General features: G+C 40.5%; 1 protein-coding gene across 12 annotated transcripts in view; it reads right to left on the bottom strand.

Annotated features, from left to right (window-relative positions):
- Window positions 1-24,743, bottom strand: part of UNC79 (unc-79 homolog, NALCN channel complex subunit) — a 161,993-nt gene that overhangs the window by 60,865 nt on the left and 76,385 nt on the right. For 9 of the 12 annotated variants that reach the window (XM_073349519.1, XM_073349520.1, XM_073349524.1 and 6 more), the window contains 7 exons: window positions 20,319-20,501; window positions 19,248-19,410; window positions 17,078-17,227; window positions 14,498-15,712; window positions 11,887-11,994; window positions 7,755-7,871; window positions 5,767-5,850 (listed from right to left, as the gene is read on the bottom strand). In XM_073349519.1, coding sequence (XP_073205620.1) covers window positions 5,767-5,850; window positions 7,755-7,871; window positions 11,887-11,994; window positions 14,498-15,712; window positions 17,078-17,227; window positions 19,248-19,410; window positions 20,319-20,501 — 2,020 coding nt within the window. The remainder of the gene's footprint in view (window positions 1-5,766; window positions 5,851-7,754; window positions 7,872-11,886; window positions 11,995-14,497; window positions 15,713-17,077; window positions 17,228-19,247; window positions 19,411-20,318; window positions 20,502-24,743) is intronic. The other 3 variants (XM_073349522.1, XM_073349521.1, XM_073349530.1) reach the window with 3 other exon arrangements.

The raw sequence follows: 24,743 nt of genomic DNA, 5'->3' as shown, positions 1-24,743 counted from the left end.
ACGGTAGTCCACGCAAAAACGTATTTCCCCATCTGGTTTGGGAACTAGAACCACTGGAGATGCCCATGCACTTTCAGAGGGGCGGATTACACCCATCTGTAACATATCCTGGATCTCCCGTTCTATAGCAGTTTTAGCTTGAGGAGACACCCGGTAAGGGTGGACCCTAATTGGGTGAGCTTTACCTGTGTCAATGGAGTGGTATGCCCGTTCAGTCAGTCCTGGGGTGGCTGAGAACGTTGGCGCGTAGCTAGTGCACAGCTCCTGGATCTGCTGTCGCTGCATACGCCCAAGGGTCATGGAGAGGTTCACCTCTTCCACACCACCAGCACATTTCCCTTCGTAATAGACACCTTCAGGCCACTCAGCGTCGTCTCCTCCCTGGGCTGTAAACTGACAAACCTTTAATTCTCTGGATCGATTAGAAGAGCTGAGAGGCGGTGGGTTGCTCCGTGCCGCCGTCCACGCTCTCTGGAGGCTTTCATCTGCTTCCTGTTCGGTCTGGAACTGTTCCCTTGATGCTGGAGACATCAGTTCCTCATTGGATGGGGACATAGGCTTGGTCCCTCTGGAAGCGATATAGGGGATGGAGCTGTTTCTGTTGACTGTGAACCGCTCTCCGCTGGTGCACTATGTTGGGATTCAGGCTCCGGCTGAGCCTCTTGTGTAGGGTTATCGGCTGCTGCCAGTTCAGGTTCGGTGGGGCCCTCTGGTGTTGAGGTTGCAAGTACTGGATTCAGTGCTGGCACGGGGTCTGGTGTTGGTTGTTTGGCTGGTTCCGGTTCTGGGACTGGTTCCGTCTGGGTCTCTGGGACTGGATCCACTACTGCTGTTGCAGACATTGGCCTGGGGTCCGGGTCCATCACCTCTGACCGGGCCCTGATAGAAGTTTCCGGAACAGAGCTAGGCCTCACGGCTTGTTTAGCCTGGCTGCGGGTGACCGTTCCCACCCTCTTGGCCTGCTTCACGTGATTGGCCAAGTCTTCCCCCAACAGCATGGGGATGGGATAATCATCATAGACTGCAAAAGTCCACATTCCTGACCAGCCCTTGTACTGGACAGGCAACTTGGCTGTAGGCAAATTGAAAGAGTTGGACTTGAAGGGTTGAATCGTCACTTGGATCTCTGGGTTGATTAAATTGGGGTCCACTAAGGAAGCATGGATAGCTGACACTTGTGCTCCGGTGTCCCTCCATGCGGTGACCTTCTTCCCGCCCACACTCACAGTTTCCCTCCGCTCCAAGGGTATCTGGGAGGTATCTGGGCCTGTGGACCTCTGGTGTGATTCCGGTGCAATGAACTGTAATCTGTTGGGGTTCTTGGGGCAGTTGGCCTTTACATGCCCCAGCTCGTTACATTTAAAACATCGTCCAGCTGACGGGTCACCGGGGCGAGGTGGGTTGCTGGAGAACGGGGTGGTGGGACGATAAGGGGTCTGGAGGGTTCTTTGGGAGGTAGGTGGGGCTTTGGGCAGCCCCCGGTAATAGGGTGTGGTCTGGGGTGGTCCCTTCTGGTCTCCGCTCCAACTGCGACCAGTTTTCTTCTTCTCTGCCACCTCCACCCATCTGGCTCCAATCTCTCCTGCCTCGATTACAGTTTTGGGTTTCCCATCTAGGATGTATCTTTCTATTTCCTCAGGAACACCCTCTAAGAATTGTTCCATTTGCATTAGGAAGGGCAAATTTACTGGAGATTCAACACTTGCTCCTGATATCCAGGCATCCCAATGTTTCACAATGTGGTAGGCATGTCGGGTAAATGACATGTCTGGTTTCCACCTTAGGGCTCGGAACCTCCGACGAGACTGCTCGGGTGTTATCCCCATTCTGACTCTCGCCTTGGATTTAAACAGTTCATACTTGTTCATATGTTCTTTAGGCATTTCAGCTGCCACCTCAGCTAAGGGTCCACTGAGCTGCGGCCTCAGCTCTACCATGTATTGGTCAGTAGAGATGTTGTACCCAAGGCAGGCCCTTTCGAAGTTTTCTAGGAAGGCCTCAGTATCATCACCTGCCTTGTAGGTGGGGAACTTTCTGGGATGGGAAGTGGTACCTGGAGAAGGATTGCTAGGGTTTGTTGGTATATTCTGCTGGGCCTTTATCCTCTCCATCTCCTCCACATGCTTCCTTGCCTCCATTTCCCTCTTGTGGGCAGCCTCCTGTACCTCCTTCTCCAGCCGCACGAGTTCTATCTGTCTTTCATGTTCCCTTTGTTTTTCCTCAGCCTGAAATTTGGCTAATTCCAGCTGTAGTCGAGCCGAGGATTTGGCCATTCTAACCTCTCTGTTTTTAACTAACTTTACACCCGAGGTTTAGAAATAAACAAACAAAACTTGGCTGTAAAATTTTGCTGTGCTGGAATAGAATACCTATTCTCTGATAGTGATTGTCAGCCTACAGAAAAAGACAATTCCCTTGTCTCTGCTCTGGGCCCAAATTAAAGCAAAAAACCTCCAACTACTTGGAAACCTGCTTACCCAGCCCAAAGAAAAAAAAATTTCTTTTCAAACCTGTGCTCCTTGTAAAACAAAAAAAAATCAAAATCCTAAAAAAAACCCTGCCACTTTTGTCTCCAGGCAAATGGGTAGAGCACACACCCCCTATTTACTTTTAGGAAGAAAAGAAAAAAAAAACCTCTGGGTTGGAAGACTGTGAATTTCCCTGCAGGAGTTAAGTACCCTGCCTCCAGGCAAAGAAAACCTGCAATTCACAAGATAATCCCCTTTTGTCTCTGCTTGGCCACAAAGCAGAGAGAAACCAAGCTGCTTTCAGTTTCAAAGCTGCTTTCTGGACTTCCTAAAAATTCCTTTTTAAAATCTGTATTTCTAGTTCAAAAAATCTCAACTGGATCTCAAAATGATTTCAGGTTAATCCCACCACTGTGCCACCATGTCACGGTTCCTCCCCCACTCTGAACTCTAGGGTACAGATGTGGGGACCTGCATGAAAAACCTCCTAAGCTTATCTTTACCAGCTTAGGTCAAAACTTCCCCAAGGTACAAAATATTACACCTTGGACTGGCCGCTACCACCACCAAACTAATACTGGTTACTGGGGAAGAGCTGTTTGGACGCGTCCTTCCCCCCAAAATACTTCCCAAAACCTTGCACCCCACTTCCTGGACAAGGTTTGGTAAAAAGCCTCACCAATTTGCCTAGGTGACTACAGATCCAGACCCTTGGATCTTAAGAACAATGAACAATCCTCCCAACACTTGCACCCCCCCTTTCCTGGGAAATGTTGGATAAAAAGCCTCACCAATTTGCATAGGTGACCACAGACCCAAACCCTTGGATCTGAGAACAATGAAAAAGCATTCAGTGTTTTACAAGAAGACTTTTAATAAAAAATAGAAGTAAATAGAAATAAAGAAATCCCCCCTGTAAAATCAGGATGGTAGATATCTTACAGGGTAATTAGATTCAAAAACATAGAGAAACCCTCTAGGCAAAACCTTAAGTTACAAAAAAGATACACAGACAGAAATAGTTATTCTATTCAGCACAATTCTTTTCTCAGCCATTTAAAGAAATCATAATCTAACACATACCTAGCTAGATTACTTACTAAAAGTTCTAAGACTCCATTCCTGTTCTGTCCCTGGCCAAGACGACTACAGACAGACACAGACCCTTTGTTTCTCTCCCTCCTCCCAGCTTTTGAAAGTATCTTGTCTCCTCATTGGTCATTTTGGTCAGGTGCCAGCGAGGTTACCTTTAGCTTCTTAACCCTTTACAGGTGAGAGGAGCTTTCCCCTGGCCAGGAGGGATTTCAAAGGGGTTTACCCTTCCCTTTATATTTATGACAGGAGATGATAATGCCTCAAGGATGTTGAGGCATAATTCATCAAGATTTGAAAAGGCTTAGAGATAGTTGGATGGAAGGTGATTTAGAAATGCAAAGTATTATTAGTGTTATTTTCAGTTAAGAAAACTTTTAAAGGCAAGCTATACCGATGAGGCGGAACTGACCGCCTACAGACCTTGTCATAGAGGCATACAAATAGTGCAGTCACATATGGCTCCCCCTTGCCCCGGGGGCACTACTTCTGTGCCCAAATCATGGGAGATGGGAGCATATTCTTGGTTAAACAGGAAGGGCTGAAGGCAGTAGGAGCCTCATTAGGACAGGTATAGAATAGGTGGAGTATCCTGGTTGACAGGACTTGTATTGATGTTATAGGACACCATGTCTCTGAAAAAGCTAACTTGTTCTCCAGAATCACAGCTTTTTTTTCCCTTTTTTTAAAATTATTTTTAAAGGTATTTCTCTAGCTATTATGGTTGTGAAAAAAACCTCTGGAACAATAGCAAAGAGAGGTGTGAACTGCCCCATTCATCTCAATGAAGTGTTAATGCAAGTGCCCTGTGATGATATTTTAATATCAACATTGTTAATTATTTCTTTTCTCAGGTAAGAAAGAACAGGAAAGGTCACACATCTACACAACCTATCAAGTACTGTCTCATTTTGATGCTACAACTGAGTGGCATTTGTGGGACAGCGCCATTTCTTTTTCCCCAAAGTTAATTAAGCCCCACTGAGAAGAGCCAAACTCAAGGAACCCAGTGGAACTCAGATTATCGGTATGATCACACCTGCATGGTCCACGCTGAGTGGCACCTCATTTTGAAGTTGCACATGCATGGAGCTCATTTTGTGGTTACAGCTTGGAAGAATACCAATGTCTTTTTCCCTCCAGTTTGACCCTTGCAGATATGGAAGGGCTGGAGGTGACTGAAGAAGCCAGCAAGAAAACAAACAGCAATCTGAAGGCCTCACAAACAGAATTCACAGCCAATGTTGAAACTAGCCTATTGTAATCCTCATCACAGGTTAAAGAAATAAGAGGTGGATTGTCTGACTAAACCTGATACAAATGGAGTTGCTATTGATACGGTCCCAATAGCTGCTGTTGCAAAGGCAAGCTCAGACCAAATGATCTATATGAGATCCCATTCTAGACTAATAGGGAGGGTACTGGGTGCTGAATGCTGCTTTAATGAAAACAGAAGTGTCAAACAATTGTTCTGCTGAGTTTGGAAGGAAACATAATTCTTTTCTATACAAGCTAAGACCCTATCTTATATGTTAAGTAATGGTCCCTGTGAGATTACACTGGATGCAGTAGACAGTTTAGAAAGTCTTGAGAAGTCTTCAGTGATATGGGAAACCATCGAGAATGCCAGAAATAACAGTTTGTTTGAATATGTCTAGCGAGTCTTTGCTTCATAAACTGATTCACTTTACCTTCCATTTTATCATCATGCTGGAAGCTTAACTGATTCCATCTCTAGCTACAGGTTACAGTATAGAATGCAAATGCTGGACATTGACATAATCATGGCTACATAACTGGAAGTAAGGCTAAGCTGCTAATAATAAGAACACTTGTGCTGATCTTGTGGTGAAAAGTGAGAGAGGATGCGATTCAAACTAGAGAAAGGCTAGTTCATGATGCCATTAAAATGCTGTAAGGAAGACTGAGCAGTTTGGATGTCAGGAATGAGTGTTCAAATAGCTAGGAAGTGGGGACATGGTGACTCAGGGAATGGGGCATACAGTCTTTCACTTCCAAGTCATCAGTTAAGTCCAGACGAGCAAGGCACTGACGAAGGCATCTAGGCATCCATCAACTACCCATGTCCTGTGTGAAATGAATTGGTGGTGTCACTCTAGTTGAACAGAACACAAAGCCACCATCAACCTTGTTAGTAGTCTCAGCAGAGAGACCAAGTTTGAATAGACATGGACACTGAACTAACCTCTTATTCTTAGTGGTGGTCCCTCCAGGTCAGGGTTTAGGCAAACTGAGACATTGCACGGCCGCTTCCCATGCTGTATCTGTTCTGTGGATAAACAGACGACTTCAGACTGTGGTACTGTTAACGCAGCGCCTATCGCCAGCACCACAAATTCACTCCAACAATTAAAACACCACCATCACCACACACATACACAACAGCTGGAAAACAGAGGGTTAAATCTCTGAGCATGAAAAGAGAAAAGAAGAGAAGAAAAGAAGGTAAAAGAGAGGTCCATAGAGGAAGCAAGAACTAGATTTAGCAATATCAAAGGAAGCCTTTTAGGAAAGCTCAAAGTCAAGGACATTTGGTAAGAAATATAGGGCTAATTGCAAGGATTCAGCAAGAAATGGGATATGTAAAGAGTCACAGAAAGAGTAAAAGTTAATGCTTAGGGACACTGAGGGATCAGTAGTTCATGGACATGCTTGTGTTGGCATAGGATAGACACACAATGAGTTTATTTTTCAGAGAAAGAGATTGGGAAAGAGAAGTTTGAAACGAGAGATGAAGAAAGAGAGGCACGGTACCCAGGTTAGCTGGACTGATGTAGAAAATATAAAGCAGCCACAAAATGATGTGAAGCTAGGGATTGCAAAAGTTCCCTTGAAAAGTTCAGGTGGTGTCTCAAGCCATTGGAGGAAGTGACTTGAAGTGAGGTCTTTTGGAGAGAAAGGTGACAGATGTTGAAAAGAATGCTAGTGGATTCCCAACAAGAACATTAAGATGCAGCTCCTCAAAGATATAGTGAATAGAATATTGACTTGCCCACTTGGAAGACAGGTTGAATAGCTCACATAAGAGGTAAATGATAAACTATATGGTTCTATACTAACAGTGGGAAACTAAATGGGAAATACTAAATGGGAAAACAGGGTTACTGTGTAAGTTTTGCTAACTGAAGTTTCTGTGTGAGATAAACTTATTTGATATGTCAGAAGGCTACCATGGACCCGCTATCAATGACAAATTCTGAACTAATGATGTGGGGAAGGTTAGGAAGGGAAACTGACAATCCACTTCATTCTGAGGATGGATATCACAAGAGAAGCCATGCCTCAGAGTCACAAATGGAATGGGACTGATGGGACTTAAAAGTGAAAACTGAATTAAGCACAATTTTTTAGACCAATCTCCCCACTAATGTGGCAGTGGGGACGTTCAACAAAGTACTACGCTCTAGGTCACTGTTTTACAGTTCTTTCCCACCCTCTTGTCACCTCCTGGTTTGCTAGTGAAATTCTAGCAGCATCATTCTATTATGGCACAATGAAACATATGCCAGAATTCATCATTCTGTGACAACTTCAGTGAACTATAGAAGATTTCACACAAGAGAAAAAGAATGAAAAGAAGAGGTTAAAACTTTTTTCGGGTGGTTAGTGGGGACATTCTGTACTTAATTCAGTTTTCACTGTCTGCTTTGCATTTCACTCTTAATGAGAAACATGGAAACCCAGTATGAATTACTGAGCGGAAACCCCATGAGTTCTGCATGAGCTGGCAAAAGACTCCCAAGCCTCTGCCTGTGGGGAAGTGAGAGTCTCCTTGGCATAAGGTTTAAATGCTTGATGTCTCAATATGATGCGGGGGCGGGGGGGAGGTTTGTCTTTATACAAATGATTCACACACACCAGGTGAAATCCTGGCCCTGCTGAAGTCAGTGGCAATACTCAATTTGATCTCAATAGGGCCAGAATCTCACCTAGCTGTATACAAAACAGTAATGGTCATTATTTTAAAGGAATAATATCCCACTACAATAGATCCATGCTGATTCACACCAGCAGAGAATCTCATATAATTCCACTGTAGACCTGAGCTTGGTTACTTTTCTCCAATGGAAGAATGGCAATGGCTCACTTATATTCACAATAATTGATCACAACAGAAAGAGGCACTAACTGGTTTAAGGGAATGGAAATAAAGAATAGAGAAGCATAACTTACCAGTGTCCCATGTGCTGATATTATGGGGCGCACTAGATTGGTGTTCCAGCTGTCTCTTCATTAGCTGGTTCATTGTCAGAGCTCCCAGGGAGCCCCTTTTCATCTGTCTGAACTGAGCTGCAAATCAGAATTTGAAAAGAGTTCAGAGAATCACACAAGCTGCTCTTATTCCCCCGATTTTGTCCATCAGCATGAAGGAGGTACTGATAACATCCACAAAGACCAGCTGCTTGCTCTCAGAATTTTATTCAAAGTAATCTGCTCTATTCACATAGTTGTACATGGTGAAATTCTGGCCCTACTGCAGTCCATGGCAAAAATCCTGTGGATTTCAGTAAAACCAGGATTTCACACATAGTGTCTACTATCAATTCCTTGGCCTGTAATCTTTATTCTAAAATACAGTGAAATGTGTTCAAGACACCACTTTTCTTAGACATCCCTAATGCTTAAGAAACCACCCCAAAGTATCGCCAGACATCAAATCAGACTGTGACTAGCCCATGTGTGCACACGCTGCAGGAGGGTGTCTTCCCCAACAACCCCCTTTCATTTGCACACACTATTCTAGAGTTAATCGAATGACAGTCTCTGCACCTGGGAAAGCATGAGCTCTGCTCCCTCTAGGCACCCCTAGGAAAAGAAAGTGGGTGAGGATCATAGCTTTGTGCCCCACCCTCTGCAGTGGCCTGCAGAGTGCAAGACACATTACGTGACTGGTGCATCCTGCAGTCTCGCTGAACACCCTGCCACTGAGGAAAGGATTGCATGTCTCTCTGAAGCTCTCAGGGGTGGGGTGGGACTCCATACCATCTTGTAGACAGGCCAGCATCAAAATAGCACAACATGGCCCTTTGTCCCCTCCACTTTTATTAGAAGACCTCATTCTTTAAGTAGCCAACTTCTGCTGGTCCATCAAGTTGCCAATTCCTATATTTTTTTTTCACCTACATTGCTGTATATTTTACTGAAAATGACTAGTTGTGGACAATACTCCCTGAATAAACCATAATGTAACCAGCAATTAAGACCAGTATTGTAATATATTTCCCTAATACTCAAATGGAAGGAGAAACAGGTGATGGGATGCTCCCAACCTATCTTCTTTTTCCATCCTTTCAACAGGAAGCATCAAGATGGGTGAGCATGGCTCCTTTATCAACCCAGTCTGAGCAATGTATTTTCCCCAATGAAACCAAGACTCATTGCCTGAAACTGATTCTTGGGTCCTGAATCTGAAAAGCAATCGAGCATGTTCTTAAATCCATACCTATTCTGGAAAGCTTTTAGCCATGTAGATTTAAGCATGAGTTTAAATATTTTCTTGAAGTCAGGCCTACATGATATCAATGTGAAACCTCTTTGTCATGATCATTTTCATTTGCTACTAAAAGAAATCTAACATAGTTTTAAAATAGTATTAACATGACACCTGACAGTACAATTATAAAATGCCCAATAGTAACCAGCTAAGCTTAAAAAAAACAAAAAAACAGTCCTTGACATTGTTAACTGAAAAGGCAGAACTGGAGATGAGCACAATCCATAATGTTCAGATCCAAACTTTGTTCAAAGTTTTGAGGCACTGAGATCCCAGGTCTTGGGTTAGATCCATCTCAATGTCTAACTGCAAAGAAGGTTCAAACCCAAATGAAATAGAATAATGGAATCACAGATAATGTAGGACTGGAAGGGACCTCTTTAGGTCACTTAGTCCTGTCCTTTGATCTGAGGCAGGCCTAAATATTATCTAGATCATCCCTGACAGGTGTTTGTCAAAACTGTTCTTGAAAACATCCAATGATGGAGATTCCACAACCTTCCTAAGTAATTTGTTCCAGTGCCTAACTATCCTCACAGTTAGGAATTTTTTCTTAATATCTAATCTAAATCTCCTTTGCTGCAATTTAAGCCCATTACTTCTTGTCCTGATCTCATCTCATAAGGAGAACAATTTAAAGAACTTTCTAACAGAATAAGTACCAGTATCCAATTTATAATAAACAGAGCAATAACATCCACTGGGAATCTGCTCATCAAAACAATTTCATACACATCATAATGAGAAGCATTGTAGGATTTCCCCCATTTATACAATACCCTTTCAATATATCAAAGCACATTTAAACTCCATTCGGATTCAATAACAAAATTATCCAACTCTGCAGCAAACCAAACCTTGCATAAATGAGCTTCAGGAACTGAACCGAATTGTGATTGCATTTAATATTTAACTTTTTTGTTTTGTTTTGCAGCTGCCTTTCACAGCAAATTAGCAGAAAAATCTAATTTCCATCTCTTCCAGTGCAAGGGATTTTAAATAGATGCTTTATCAGTTTATCAAAGACCAAATTTCCCAGTGAAAGAATGGCAATTAATTTCAGAACTGACAATGTTGCTTGGAGTGCAGAAGACTGTTAAAATCTAGGAAATTATCTCTTTGAACTTCCTTACCAGCTTTTATGATTGTAATTCAAGTTTTTTTAATAAATATTCAACATTATCAAAGTGGTGTTGAGTTGGTTCATGTTTTCAGAGTTATTTACCTGGTTTCTTAAGGACAGCTGTGATTTCAAACGTTGAAAAAACAAAAAAGCTGCCTCCAGCCTTTGAACTGTATTGGAGCCAAGTCGGTCGCTACAGAAAAGCATGTGACATTTCACGTAGTAGGATTGTACCAACAGAAATATTATTTCCATGATTTGTTTTCTACCAATAACTTGAAAAAGTCTAGGGAGCAGATCCTCAGCTGGTGTAAATTGTCATAATTCAGTTAGACTTATGACAGTGTGTATCAGCTTAGGATCTGCCCCTATGTTTCTTTCTGTCTGTGGAAATTCCAATGGGAGAAGACAGGCTCCATGGGAACTCTTCCTGATCAGGATTTTTTGAAAATGTATGCGTCTATAAACCAGCAGCCTAAGTATAATTATGTATTCATATTACACTAGTGAGTAGTGCCCTCAACAGAGGTCAAGGCCCCATTGTACTAAACACTGAACAAACCCATAGCAAGAGACAGCCCCTGCTCCAAAGAGCTCACAATCTAAATAGACAAAAAAGATAAAGAAAACATTTTTATCCCCATTTTACAGATGAAAACTGAGATACAAAGAGAAAAAGGGCCAGATTTACAAAGGTGTTTAGGTGCCTAATGATGCAGAAAATTACCTAGTGGGGTTTACACAAGCATCTCAGCAGGGTAGGCACCTCATGTCCAATGACATCAGTGGGAATTCAGCAACTAAGCTGCCCCAATTTAGTTGCTTTTGGAAATCCCCGTAAGTGCTGAGCTGCATCTTTAGCTGCCTAAATACTTTGTAAATCTGGCCCTCTGGACTTGCCTAAGGTCGCACTGGAAGTTGGTAGTGCAGCTGGGGAACTGATTCCAGCTCTGCCTGAGTCCTAGACTGGTGTGCTGATCTCAAAACCATCCTTCCTTTTACAGGCCTCATATTACTTCCACTGAAGTCAGTGGTTCTTGGATATCACTAAATAAATTAATACTCAGCATTTTTATAGCACCCTATGGGCCGGTTTCTCCTCTCACTTAAACCCCATTTGCATCACTGTAACTCCACTGGCTCCAGGGCAGTTACATCTGATTTTCGTCAGGCCCAAAATCTTGAAAGAACTTCACTAATATTAAATGATTAATGCTCACAGCTCTCCTGCAGAGTAGTTATTATTATCTCTGTTTCACAATTGGTTAAGTAGCTTTTCTCAGACCACATAGCTAGTAATAGAATCCTGGGGAGTTTCTGTCTCCTGGTCCTGTGCTTAGACAACTAGATAATGCTACATCTCATTCGAACTGCACACACAACATCAGCAAAAGGCTGCGTTCAGCCACCACCTCCTCAAAATTCCACTTATTGCTTAAGGATGTACAATGCATATGCAGCAAATCAATGTCCATGAAGTTGGCTATGTCACAATAAACTGTGTAGTCCTTAATTGCAAACATCATGCTGGCATTTGGAGAGTTAACAAATCTAACAATGCACCACATAAATATGCTTCCAGTCGCATAAAGTTTGGAGGAAGATAATGTGCCAGATGCTGATGCATATTAGATGTACAAATGCAGTAACTGAGTTTCAGTTCTTCAATCTAGGGGAAAAAAACTTACTTGATATGGAAGAGTGACTACTTGTCTCTGGCACACCTGCTTCAAGTGTTGGAGCAGAAGATGATTCTCTTGGCATTTCCAGAGTTGAAAGTCCTTTAGCAGTGGGATCTGCAAATGGAAATGGTGCTTAAACTCTGAGTGCATTATTTAAAAATCAGAGAACATTTTTTCATCAGCTTCCTTCTCTGATTGCCATTTTCACATCTTTTCAATGTTCCATTTGCCATCTGGCACCCTCCAGTGATGTTACAGGAGCACAGGAAGTTGTTTCTAAATCTCTTTTTAAAGGAGATTTGTGGATAAGCCTCTTGGAGACTATTCATATATAGTACATACTATAATGAATAAATATACATAAAGCACCTGACTGATCTCAATTACAAAGTGTACATCAGGACTAACTTAATGGAAGTCAATGGAGTAACACTGATGTAAATCCAATGTAAATGACAGAATGCCACAACTCTTGCAGTATTTGGTATTATTCTTAAAGCTTCAGTTCCTAAAGTCATTTGATTGCGTGAGAATCTCTGCTTTCATTTAAAAAAAAAGTTTATTGCCATCAGAGTTGCAGAGAAAAGCTTGAAAATATGCATCCTACAGTTTAAAAAAACGGAAAAGAATCCCAAATCTAATATTTTTAAAAAATCTCATGATTTTTAAGCTAATCTCATGATTTCTGAGCAGCTGAAGTTATCAAAACTGAAAGACTCAAATCCAAAGTTTCTCCAGGCATTACTAGCTGTCTTGTGCAAGCACAAAATAACTAAGAAAATGTGAAGTTACATATTATTACAAAAAAAATCTCAAGCAGGAACCCATGGGTTGTTCATTTGAAGAAACAGATCATCTGGACAGTCCACTGGGAAACCCATTATGTCAGAATCCTTTCAAAGATATTAAAGCATGCAAGTGTCAGCATTTTGCAATAGGTGCTTGAAACTGTAACCAGCAAATTATGATAACCACATCAAGCCTACTTTCCTAAACTATAATAAATGTATCCACAAACTAGTAAACTAATCAGGATGATAAAATAAACATAAAACCCTTAGACAACAAGATATGTAACTCATTCTGGTCACTACCTGCAACATACAGCATTATAAACCAAGATCATTTAATGGGACATTGTGAATGTTTTATGAGGTGGTATAATAATACACTCAGCGATGTGTAATCATGTTGCTCTTTAGTGGATAAATATTCTCTTTAGTGGATTAAGAGGTATGATGCTAACATCTCTGACAACCCTTCCAGTTCAGCAGATGTTTGTGAATGTACGTGTGAAACCTGGTTCTCATTGATTTGCAGGCTCTAATGGCGAAAAAGGGGTTGAGTCTGAACAAATCCAATTTTCCCGTGGCCACCTCCCTTTGCAAACCTGTACAAAGCGTTTAGGATCAGTTGGTTCATTTTCACTTGGTTGCACTGGCTCTTTGGCTCACTGGAACCACAAGTGGGACTAGGCTTCAGCCCTGACAGAACACTGACACTGATTGCCGTTAAATACATTTACCCTTGCAAAACTGGAATATAGTTAACACATCAACATAAAATAATGAGACCGTTCTCATTAATGGGGGGATGGAAGGGCAATTACAGGAGGTGGAGCTAGACATACACAAAAACTAGGCTTCACTTCTCATGCAACAAGATAACTAGTCGTAGGAATATTTTCCCTTTTGAACCTGTGAGATCAATTACTGTGCGTGACCCCCAACTGAGCAATGAGTCCCCACTAACTGAAAAATACTGATGGTACTAGGCCACTGCTTCCAAAGTCCAAGAGAAGTAGGGGCCACCATACATTTTTTAAAATTCTTTCTGGCTTTTCTAGCTGGATCACAGCATGTAACTTCTGTCTTGTGGAGAAACCAAATGAAAATACGTTGTGTTGAGATCAGTTCAACAAATCACGCTACAGCAGAAATATCATGGGAACTCTCACAATAAATGGGGGCTGAACTTGAAATATACCACAAACGATGGACCAATAAAGTTCATGGATACCCAGATACAGCAAAAACAAAAGTATCTGCAAAAAGCTTCATGGGAACGTTTTGTGAAGAACAAACTTCAAGCAAATCTCTACTGGTTCCAGGCTGAACTTGGAATTAGATTCCAAAAGCTAACAGTCTGCACAGCCCTACTCTATACAATCTTCTTGCCATCTATTGACTACAGCCCGCAGAGGAAATAAGTTCTAACAGCGAGTGAATGTTGCACAGATTACACTGATAGATTTTAAGGCGAGAAGAGACAATTGTGATCATCTAGTCCGACCTCCTGACACACGCCATAGAATTTCATCCACTAATTCCTATATCAAGCCCAACAACATTTGTAGTTGAACTAGAGCATCTCTTTTAGATATGCTATCACCCATACATGATACTTGTGTAGAGAGTACATTCCCAATTGATTCCAACACGTTCGACAGCAAATTCACTGAGAAGCAGACACTCTGGAAGGGTACATTTATATGAGATCCGTTCTGACATTTTATATCCTACTGTCTGGCGTGTAAACAGGACTGAGTGATCAAACAGATACATTACTAAAAACTTAAGTAATAACAGCTTTTGGTTTGGTTTGTGGTTGTCCTCACCTGTCTCTTTCTGTTCTCCCAGCTTGTCTAGAACATTAAAGGAAACATCAAGGTATTCTCTCTGTATAGCACTCACAGCAATCTTTCTCTGTTTTCTTTGCCTGGGAACAATCTGAATCTTAAATTCTGACTCCTCAGCTTCTTCCTCCTGTTTCTGTTCTGTATCAGATTCTGTGCTGGCATCAAGCTTATCAGGTTCTGTTTGGTTTTCAGAGTCTTCAGGAACCTTAATAAGGACAGTTTTTACATTTGAACTTGGAACTGGTCCACTAGGTTTAATTTCTTCCATACTAAGCTCAGAGTTATCATCAAGGGACATCTCAGGGAGCGCAAATGACTTTTGCAATAAGTCTCGCTTTTGCTTAAGTGTTAGTGGGCTCCCACAGGACACATCTTGAAGTTCCTCTGGCTTAGCTAACTCTTCAAAGTCTTTTTGAACTTTGGGAGCTGTGGAGGGGATTTCCTTTTTTCCTAATGAAACATTATTGCTCGCATCCTTAGATGTAAAGTCTCTCGAGCAATCCTCAATGCTGAACTGTACGAAGCGGGTTGCACTGAGGCTGAGGCCAGAGGCACTGATGGGAGATGAGGGAGATGACACAGCAGTTTTGCCAGAGATACCATCATTTAATTGGTTCGTTGTTTCTTCTTCTTCTTCATCACTCTCCACTATTCTCAGGGGAGGAAGTGGTTCAAAGACTAGAGAGTCACTGTCTGAAGTGGAGAGGATTGAATGTTTATCAGGCCCTGATGTTGAGTCAGAGGACAAATCTATCAGATCTAAATCCTCTTTAAGAACAGGAGGTTTCACTGGAGAATCCACTTTTACTTCATATGTTTCCATGCAGTTTAGCCTGACTTCTGGTATGACAGGTCTCCTTATTTCCTGGAAGCTTTCCATGATAGAAGGATTCTCTTGTGTCTCTGTATTTTCAGTCCTGGTAGAAGAATTCTGTCTAGGTCGTCCATAATCACTGTGTCTATGCATGGTGTAAGCAGCAGTGGCGGGTGGTTTATCTAAATCACACCGGTCTATGCAGGACTTCCTACGATGTTCATCTAATGTAAACAACAGGGAGTCTGCATTCCCTATATCAAGAGATTTTTGTTTTAGAGAGCGCAGTTTTTTTTTCTGAATGCTTTCTTCTCTCACACAGTGTAGAATGCTGTCTTGTAACGCCCCAGTTTCTCTATATTCAGCCAGTTCTATTTCACCTGATTAAAACAGAAAAAGCTAGTACTATTTTACTGGGAGATTTTTGGCAGAAATCATGTCTTGATCTCATAGTTCAGCACACGACTGACATTTCAGATACAAACCCAGTGTTATGACAGTTAATCTTCAATCAAAATCATCTGAGATTTGTTCTCATCTCAGAGTCACACTACAAAGAATTTTGCCACAGGCAAAGAAAAAGCCACTGCCCAGATCACTTTACTCAGACCGGTTTCAGAGTAGCAGCCGTGTCAGTCTTTATTCGCAAAAAGAAAAGGAGTACTTGTGGCACCTTAGAGACTAACAAATTTATTTGAGCATAAGCTTTCGTGAGCTACAGCTCACTTCATCAGATGCATTAAATTTGTTAGTCTCTAAGGTGCTACAAGTACTCCTTTTCTTTTTTACTCAGACCATTAGATTGTAAAAGCAAATTCTCAGCTTCCACCAGATGTACCCTCCATAGGGTCTATTTGGCCCTATATATTGAATAAAAGATGGTGTGTTGAAAAGGTTTTATTGGCATCCATGTGGGACGGCTGCATTACTTATGAGTGGTGAAGCCACCCAGTAGGTTTATGGGTCATCCCAAACATACGTCAATATCACCTTTACACCATACCTCCCTGTATTCTGTATATGGCATATAGGTTAGAGGAAAGTGGTTTTAGAAATATTTTATTTTGCTGTAGCACTGCTACAGTACCAAGGAGCTCTAGTCATTACTGTTACTATAGATCATTCTGCCTTGGAAACCCAATGCCAAAAACAGAAGGAAAAATTACTCCAAAAGTTCAGGCTAGGGATTGTCAGAAAATTAGTTTTTTGCTACCAAAAAAAAAAAAAAAGGATAATTTAAAACCAAAAAACTGAAAACTGAACATTTTTCAGGTTTGGGCAAACAAGAACTGAGTTTTTTTAAGCAATGGAAAACCAAAACATTTTCAACAACATTGGCATTATTTCCACAAATATTTCCATTTAATCAAAAAGCCAACTTCTGTCAAAAGAGAAGCTTCAACTGAAAATTTTCAACCACCTCCAGTTTAGCCATTAGTAGAAGAGTAAAAATTTAGAAACTTCTCAAACTGAGCTTTAAATAGCATTTCTATATATTATAGAGTCACATTTTAACAAGAAACTATTGATTTTGTGGCCCAACATCATAAGATGCCTTAAAGAGGCCTTATTTCTGGAAAGTACTGATTTTCAGAGAATGAGTACTCAAACTCCTACAAGTGTGTGAACAAGAATATTAAAATGATGCACAGTGACAAAGTATACATAAATTAAGGTGTTAGCATGCTACAAGCAGCAGATTATCGTATTTCTTCACAACTTAACTCTGATAAAAAAATTCATACTTCTCTGGGCATTCATCTCCACTGGTTGATATTTCACCATTTTGCTGCCACCAATCCTTTTCAGCCTTGCAAAGAATGTCTGAGACTCTTTACTACAGGGTCCAGTTGGGGTGTCATGAATATCAGATTCATCAAAGACACTGTCTTCCTCTGCTCGGGAAAGAAAATCATTATTACTCCTCAGAGTCAGACCTTGCACAAGAAACAGAGCCTATGGACCAAATCCTCAGCTGCTACACATCAGTTTTTAAAGTAGAAAATTTAAAACGTTTTACAGGTTTGTAAAGAAACCCATATCATGGTAATACCATTCAAAACACACTTTACAGCTTGAACGATTAAGGTCTGAAAAGTAAGGAACAGTATTTTTTTCTAAGCAGTTAGTGCTTGTTGTAGCATTCACCATGCACAGTATTCGGTGAGATCCTCAGCGGGCATAAATTGGTGCAGCTCCATTGAAATCAGCAGTCCTGTCACAACTAGTACAATGAAATACAGCAGAGATGTTGGGAGAGATACTGGATGCTGGGCAAATGCATCCTCTGCATCAGGACTATCGCTGACTGAGATAGGATTACTCCTATTGCTGGTCCTCTGAGCAGGAGCAAAATGTACCCCTGTCTAGCATTTGCTGATGATACTGGCATATGCATTTGCTGATTAGAGGCTAAATATGACTGTTAATCTGTAGACAACACACATACACACCCCTGGGGATGTGGGAAAGGGCCAGCCCTTCAGTTTTCCAAAACACTATGGAATGATCCTGGCCTATTTCTTGCAGGTTTGGGAAAAACCTTCCTGTACCCCCTTCCTGCTCTTCCACACTAGTAAGTACAGGATGAGATTCATCCCTCAGTTTAATAATAATACTCTGTGCTAATATAGTAAGTTTGTCCATATACAGACCATTTCATTTGTGCATTGCAAAGCACTTCCCAAAAGCCTAGCATAGTAGGTAAGTAGTATTCTCCTTACTTTACATAAGGTGAAACTGAGATGAAGTGTGGTCCAAGGCCACACAGTGGGTCTAGCTCCATAGCAGAGACAAGATTAGAACTCAGGGTTTCTTCAATCCTTACAAACTGCCCATTCTCCTAGACCATGATGTCACAAGTTTCTAGACATTCATTAAAGACATCTTTTAGAAATACTAAATCTCTGCCAGCAAATGTGATTCCATTTTACAGGCTGGCATATTGCCAGTTCTCCCTGTCACTATAACTTACTTGTACAGATAAAGGCAAAGACAAACAGATGGTGAAATTAGTCCAGAGTCATCTGAAGAAACAAAATAGTCTGGTTCTCAGTAACACTAAGGCCGCTTTGCGCTGCCCTAGCAGCATAAAGGTGTCATCAAGTTGTTGTAAATATAAAATATAGAATTCACATCCATTTGAAGGCCCCTTTGCACTTGCAGAGTGGTGTAAAGTAGCCTTAGTGTAAATGAGAATTTGGACCTCTGTTTGACTGACATGTTTATCATTCAACTTTTCAAAATGCCAAGCACTAAGCAACATGCAGCAAAGCAGAAAAGGTACTGACAGAAATAAAATGACAGAGTGGGCAGAAAACGCATTCTAATTTTACTCGTTTTGTCTTTTATCCTGCGGAGATAGTCTTTCACAAAAGTCTTGAGTAGATTTTAATCACAGTGACACGGGATAAACTCTAGGTATCCAGCCCACACTCAGTAAATGAAAGGTTTTAGAAACTGAGGGTAAATTTGACCCTTCTGTAAGTATTTTTCTCATGCAAGAAAAACAGATTGCTGCACACCAGGAAGAGTCTTTGTCAGGTAAGAAGGTAGTAACAAATTCCCTAAAAGGCAGCTATGTTTTATCATCAATAGAACCCCTCTAAGAAATTATCCAATTGGTTTATAATAGAATAATAAAATTTGCAATTGTATAGGTTCTCATCCAGGGATATCAAACCACTTTTCCAACTCTAATTTTCACATTGCCCCTGTATTACTGTACCGATTTCATAACTGGCAAAGTGAGGTGCAGAAAAACTAGCTCACCTTCCATAGAGCAGACAGGAAAAGCTGGGAATAGAATCCAAGAATCTCAGCCCTGCCTCTAACTGCTAGATCACACTCCCTCATCACCCACGGCTTAATGAATTAAATCAGTGGCTACTGCAGAAATTTAAATATTTAAAATACCTTTTTCCTTTTCACTATATCGGCTTATGTTACTGTTGTCACTGTACAAAGGACCGGCGGTGGCATGTGGCTTGCAGCTGTGGTACTGGGCGTTGAGCGTGTTGACTGTTATGTAGATCAAATGCAGCACAATCTTGCTGATGTCACAGTCTCTGTACGGATACTATTCAGTGAAATAAAAAGATTTTACCTTAAAAACTAACTTTGCCTCTTGATTTGTCTATAGTAGGCCCTTCCCTTGAATAAATATTGAGGTAATAATATAGAACTGGCCAAGCATATTGTCTTCTGGTGGCCCTTGGCACTCCTATGATCTTATGTTTCTAAATACATCCTAGAAAGCAGGAATATTCCTCCACTTTGTAAAGAATGCTTTATAAAAAGAAACTATAGATAACTATAGATAAAACATTTTGAAGGATTCCCTATGAGGATAGTTTAATATATTATTTCCTTGGTTTTTATATGATAAAGCAGGCTTTTAATGATACCTCAAGAGGTCTTACCAGACCTATTTGCAAAATATTTGCTATTTCACTGATTTCCAATTTCTCCATTTTGTTCTGTATTTCTCCATGTGTTCTGTATGTCAAATTACGGTCAAAGCTTCAGATCTCAGCTCCAATAGGTACTTTACTGAAGTTATGTTCTTTACAACTCACATAAAAACATTATGTGAATTAAGAACTCCAGTTGTTAAATTGACACTATTAACTTAAAATTTAGTCAATTTTTAAAGTAGCATCAGATATTACAACTGAGTCCACCTGCCAGTTTTGTGGTTTTACAACCCATTTTCCTGAATTCAAAAATATTTTTCTTGCTCAGGCTGTTAGATGAAAGAACCACATCAACAATGGGAGAAACTGACTAGCTTGTTGACTGTATAGGGTAAACAGTGAAACTAATTTACACAAATTGAAACTAAATACACAAAGTAAACAAACTGAAAGAAGAGAGAAAAATGTTTCCCTCTAATCCCTTTTGGGTTTAGTAGGTTTAGGCACCACCTGAAACAAAATTTAGACTGAAATGTGAATTTTAAGATAACACCCCTTCAAGACAACGAACCTTGTAAAGAATGACAAGTAACGCCTTTAACCACATCTGCCGAATATGAGGTTTGATGGACCAGAGGGAGCAGCGGGGAGGCTGCTGGAAGTAATGTCTTAGTTGAGGACAAGTGCAATACTTCAGCACCTGAACCACTAATGGAAGGAGATGTTTTCCCAGGTTAATGTTATAGTCCATCACCTGAAATGAATATGAATTTAGATTTTAGTGCACCGACAAGAAAATCAATTCCACATATGTTACCAATTGCCATACTACAACAGTAGTTTAAATACTGGGAAGGTGAAGGGAAATAAGGGCCTGCGGGGAGTTTCCACGATCACCTAGAAAGCTTTCAGGAAGTTTGCTGTTTTGTTAGCTCTTTGCATGGTATCAGCCTGATGAGTCATTTACTACAACACGGCCACTATGTTATTTATCATTTCAAAACACACTATTGGCAAAATTTTCAAATCTCCCCAATTAAGTTGCAGAGACAATATATGTATCAATGTCTGCTGTGGTTGCTAAATACCTTTTTGGTGGGTAGAAATTGAGGATGTGCATCAACAAATGTGTGTTCACGCACACAAATGCCCAGTTTGCAACCGATGAGTGCAGCCTTGCTTATAAAACGTAGCTCAGCGGATCAAATTCCGCCTTCAGTTACAACAATATTTATCAACAGGTTGGCACAAGAGCAAATTAAGGCAAAAACTGGCCCTTTATGTCATGTTATATTGTGAGGCAATGCAAAAAAAAAATGTTTGGGAGATCAGTTAGCCATGCAAATAGGTTTTGAACCCATAAACAACTGAATGTTGCACATCTCTTGCTTAAATACCATCCTAGTACTGAAGGATGCAAGCACATTTTACTCTTTTAATACATTGTTCAATTAAAACAACTTTACATTTATAGCATTGAAAGTCAATGCACTCTTAAGTGCCTGAATCACTTTTGAAAAAGGGCACATAAGCGCCTAAATCACTTAGGCGCATTTGAAACTTTTCTCCAAAGGCCTATGTTATAAACCACTTTCCAAACAAAAATTCTCAGTGATGTAAAATCTAGTAAAATGGTTCATCCTGTAATTAGACCCTGTTTAGCTAGATGGGGAAAGTGTGTTAGCAAGAGGGGTGTTTAAAAACAGCTCTGGCTAGCACAGTCTGAACTGTAGTGTGCACAGGGCCTGCTCATACACCAAAATATATCATGCTGGGTCATTCTCGTGTTATAAGACAGTGTGATCATGGATGGACGAACAGGACCAAAACGAACTTATACCCATGTTAGGTAACCAGCTACATTTGCCAACTCTCATGATCTTAGCATGAGTCTTTTTATATTAGGTGTTTTTCTTCAGTTCCCAGGTCCTGGAGTCATGTAATCAGCCAAGACTCCCATATCTCTTTGTTAAAAAAAAAAAAAAAAAGTTTCTAGCTCTCATAATCGCAGAGAAAAGCTTGAAAATGTCAACTCTAAAGGTTTCAATATCAGGAGGCTAATAAAAATTATCCAAGTTTTTTTAACCTCATGATTTTTAAGTCAATATGATTTTGTGGGCCTGACTTATGATTTTTAAATATTTGGCTTAGCAATTCCTCACATATAAATGGGTGGACTAATCACCTCACTCTCAGCCCCTATACACACACACACACACACGTTATTTTCCAAACTTACCCACTGTTGGGATTTACATTCATTTTTTCATTAAAGTAGCAAAGCCCTAAGACTGGACTGTATATACAAACACAAGATTTAGCTCCCAAGCTCCAGCACAAGTGGACTGACTAGGCTTTTCTATGCAGAGTTTCCTGTTCTTGTCTCCGTCTCCCTATTACATTAACATTTAACATTCCTTGAGTCAAACTAATGAGACCCACCCTGTCTATCTACCAATATACATAAACTGTCAGATGAATATATAGTGCATCTCCATATATGGTCCGAGAGCCTGACATCTGATTGCAACAAGGCTATAACGTGGCTCTGTAACATGAGTATACTACGTTTTGACCAAATCACCACCACAGGTAAGACCAAACTGTGTTATAACAAGTTTCAGAGTAGCAACCTTGTTAGTCTGTATCCGCAAAAAGAACAGGAGTACTTGTGGCACCTTAGAGACTAACAAATTTGAGCATAAGCTTTTGTGGGCTACAGCCCACTTCATCGAATGCATAGAATGGAACAGATAGATAGATAGATAAAGAACATGAAAAGGTGGAGTAAGAGGCTAATTAATTAAGATGAGTTATTATCAGCAGGAGAAAAAAAACTTTTGATATGATTATCACTACAAAAGTTTTTTTCCTCCTGCTGATAATAGCTCTTCTTAATTAATTAGCCTCTTACTCCACCTTTTCATGTTCTTTGTATGTCTATGTCTTCTTACTATATGTTTCATTCTATGCATCTGATGAAGTGAGCTGTAGCCCATGAAAGCTTATGCTCTAATAAATTTGTTAGTCTCTAAGGTGCCACAAGTACTCCTGTTCTTTTTGTAATAACAAGGTGTCTCAATGCAGTCCATTTTGTATTTCAGACAAGCCCTGAAGCCAATGGCACTTTTCTACATGTTATATTAAGATTTGGGAAGTCTAAAGTTATATATCCTGACTATAGCTCAACCATAGGACTTAAAGCACAGTTTTACAAAGTATTATCAAGGCCCATCTGTGCTATATTCTTTCCTCCAAAAAGAACTGTCCAATACCACCACCTGGTGGAATAACATCAAAATGATTTTACCTTGCACAATCTTATTTCAGTGTTTGCTGCAAGGAACAAAAGGTATCTATCTTACATAAAAATAGCAAAGCAGCAATATTAGGGTGTAAGGAGCTGAATACTAACAATAATCTTTGGAAATAATGTTTTCTTGAGCTAAACCTTCTAAGATTAAGCTCATGAAAGTTAAAGCTAATAAACCAGCACATTCATCCAATCCCACCATTTGCAGAACTGGCCGCAGAAAGTAAATATTTATAAATTTTGTGTTATGTTAATGTTGTATTTTACAAAGTTCCCTTTTCTTGTGAGCAAATGCCAGTGCTGCAATAAAGAGTGTGGCTCCAACAGCCAAGGAGATTCCCTACACTATAGAATGCTCCCTTATATCAGAAGTAAAAAAAAAAAATCATAAAACAAATTCCAAATTAATATTTTCACACTAAAGACATGGAGTAAAATCCTGGCCCCATTAAAGCGAATGGCAAAGTTCCCACTGACTTCAGTGGATTCCACCCATGGATCTAAATTTTCAAAAGTGAATAGTGCTTTTGTGAGCCCAACCTGAGACACCTTAAAGAGACCAGATTTTTAGAGAGTGGGTGTTCAGCACTTCTGAAAATCAAGCCTTTCAAAAGGTGTCTCAAGTTGGGCACCCCAAAATTGTGGCAAGCACAATTATTAGTTACTTTGGAAAATTTAGGTTATGGTTCTACTGTCTAACTTCCACCTTCTGAACCTTCAAGCTCAACACAACACAATTGGCCTGAACCTCCTTTCATATACAGCACTATATATCCACAGTAAGTAAGAGGTAAATCAGGAACAATACACTGTGACTGCATCTTGATATGTCTGGTGTGCAGTTTGTACAAATGCATCCTAATCTAAGTGCCCACGTGCACATGGACCTGATCTGCACGTATAGATGTCTGCATGTTTTGCCTGAGGCTGCATGTGAACTTCTGTAGATTCATCCATCGCACCCTGCTTTGGAAAAAAAGGGTGCTTCCTCCAATGTGTATAACAAAAAAGTCGATGAAAAAGGTGATATTCTTGCATCTTTATTGGGCATTTTTAATATGTTTTATGGTTATTTGAACTACTGACCATTTTTCTCCCTTAAAGTTCACGTAACAGGGAGTTTTAATAAGGAGCTATGGGGAAACATGGCAGCAATGAAAAGACTTTGTCATCAAAAGCAATAATGATACTCTGCAACCATGTAGCCCTTTTCAGCCATGTATCACTTTACCAGTGTGAGCCCTTGTGAGATAGGGAATTATTGTGGACCCCATTTTACAGATGAAGAAACTAGAGCACAGAGAGAAAAACTGACCTGCTTGAGGTTATATAGCATGTCTATGGTGCAAATGGGCATAGAACCCATGAATTCTAACTTGCAGTCTCTGTCTTTAACCACTTTCCTTCCTTCTCCAAAGCAATAGCACTAGGAAAGGTACTTCATAAGTCTAGACTGAGCGTTTTGAAGGGTGAACAGGCAACACAGCCCTTCTCGCTCTCAAATTCATCCACTTATTACAATGAGAGCATATATCTAAGGTATTAGGTTTGTTTACTGATCACTCAACCAGCATTTTTAACACTGTAAAGGAGACTGCCTTGCAGACATTTCAGGAACCCCAGACAATGGTAGCTGGCTGGGTGAGGTATTTTGGTGCCAGCTCATTGGATCACATATGCCCA

Source organism: Lepidochelys kempii, chromosome 6 (genome assembly GCF_965140265.1).
Source record: "Lepidochelys kempii isolate rLepKem1 chromosome 6, rLepKem1.hap2, whole genome shotgun sequence".
In the NCBI taxonomy this organism is placed as follows: Eukaryota; Metazoa; Chordata; order Testudines; family Cheloniidae; genus Lepidochelys; species Lepidochelys kempii.
Note: the sequence above shows the minus strand (reverse complement) of the source record. Positions and strands in the feature narration are given on the sequence as shown.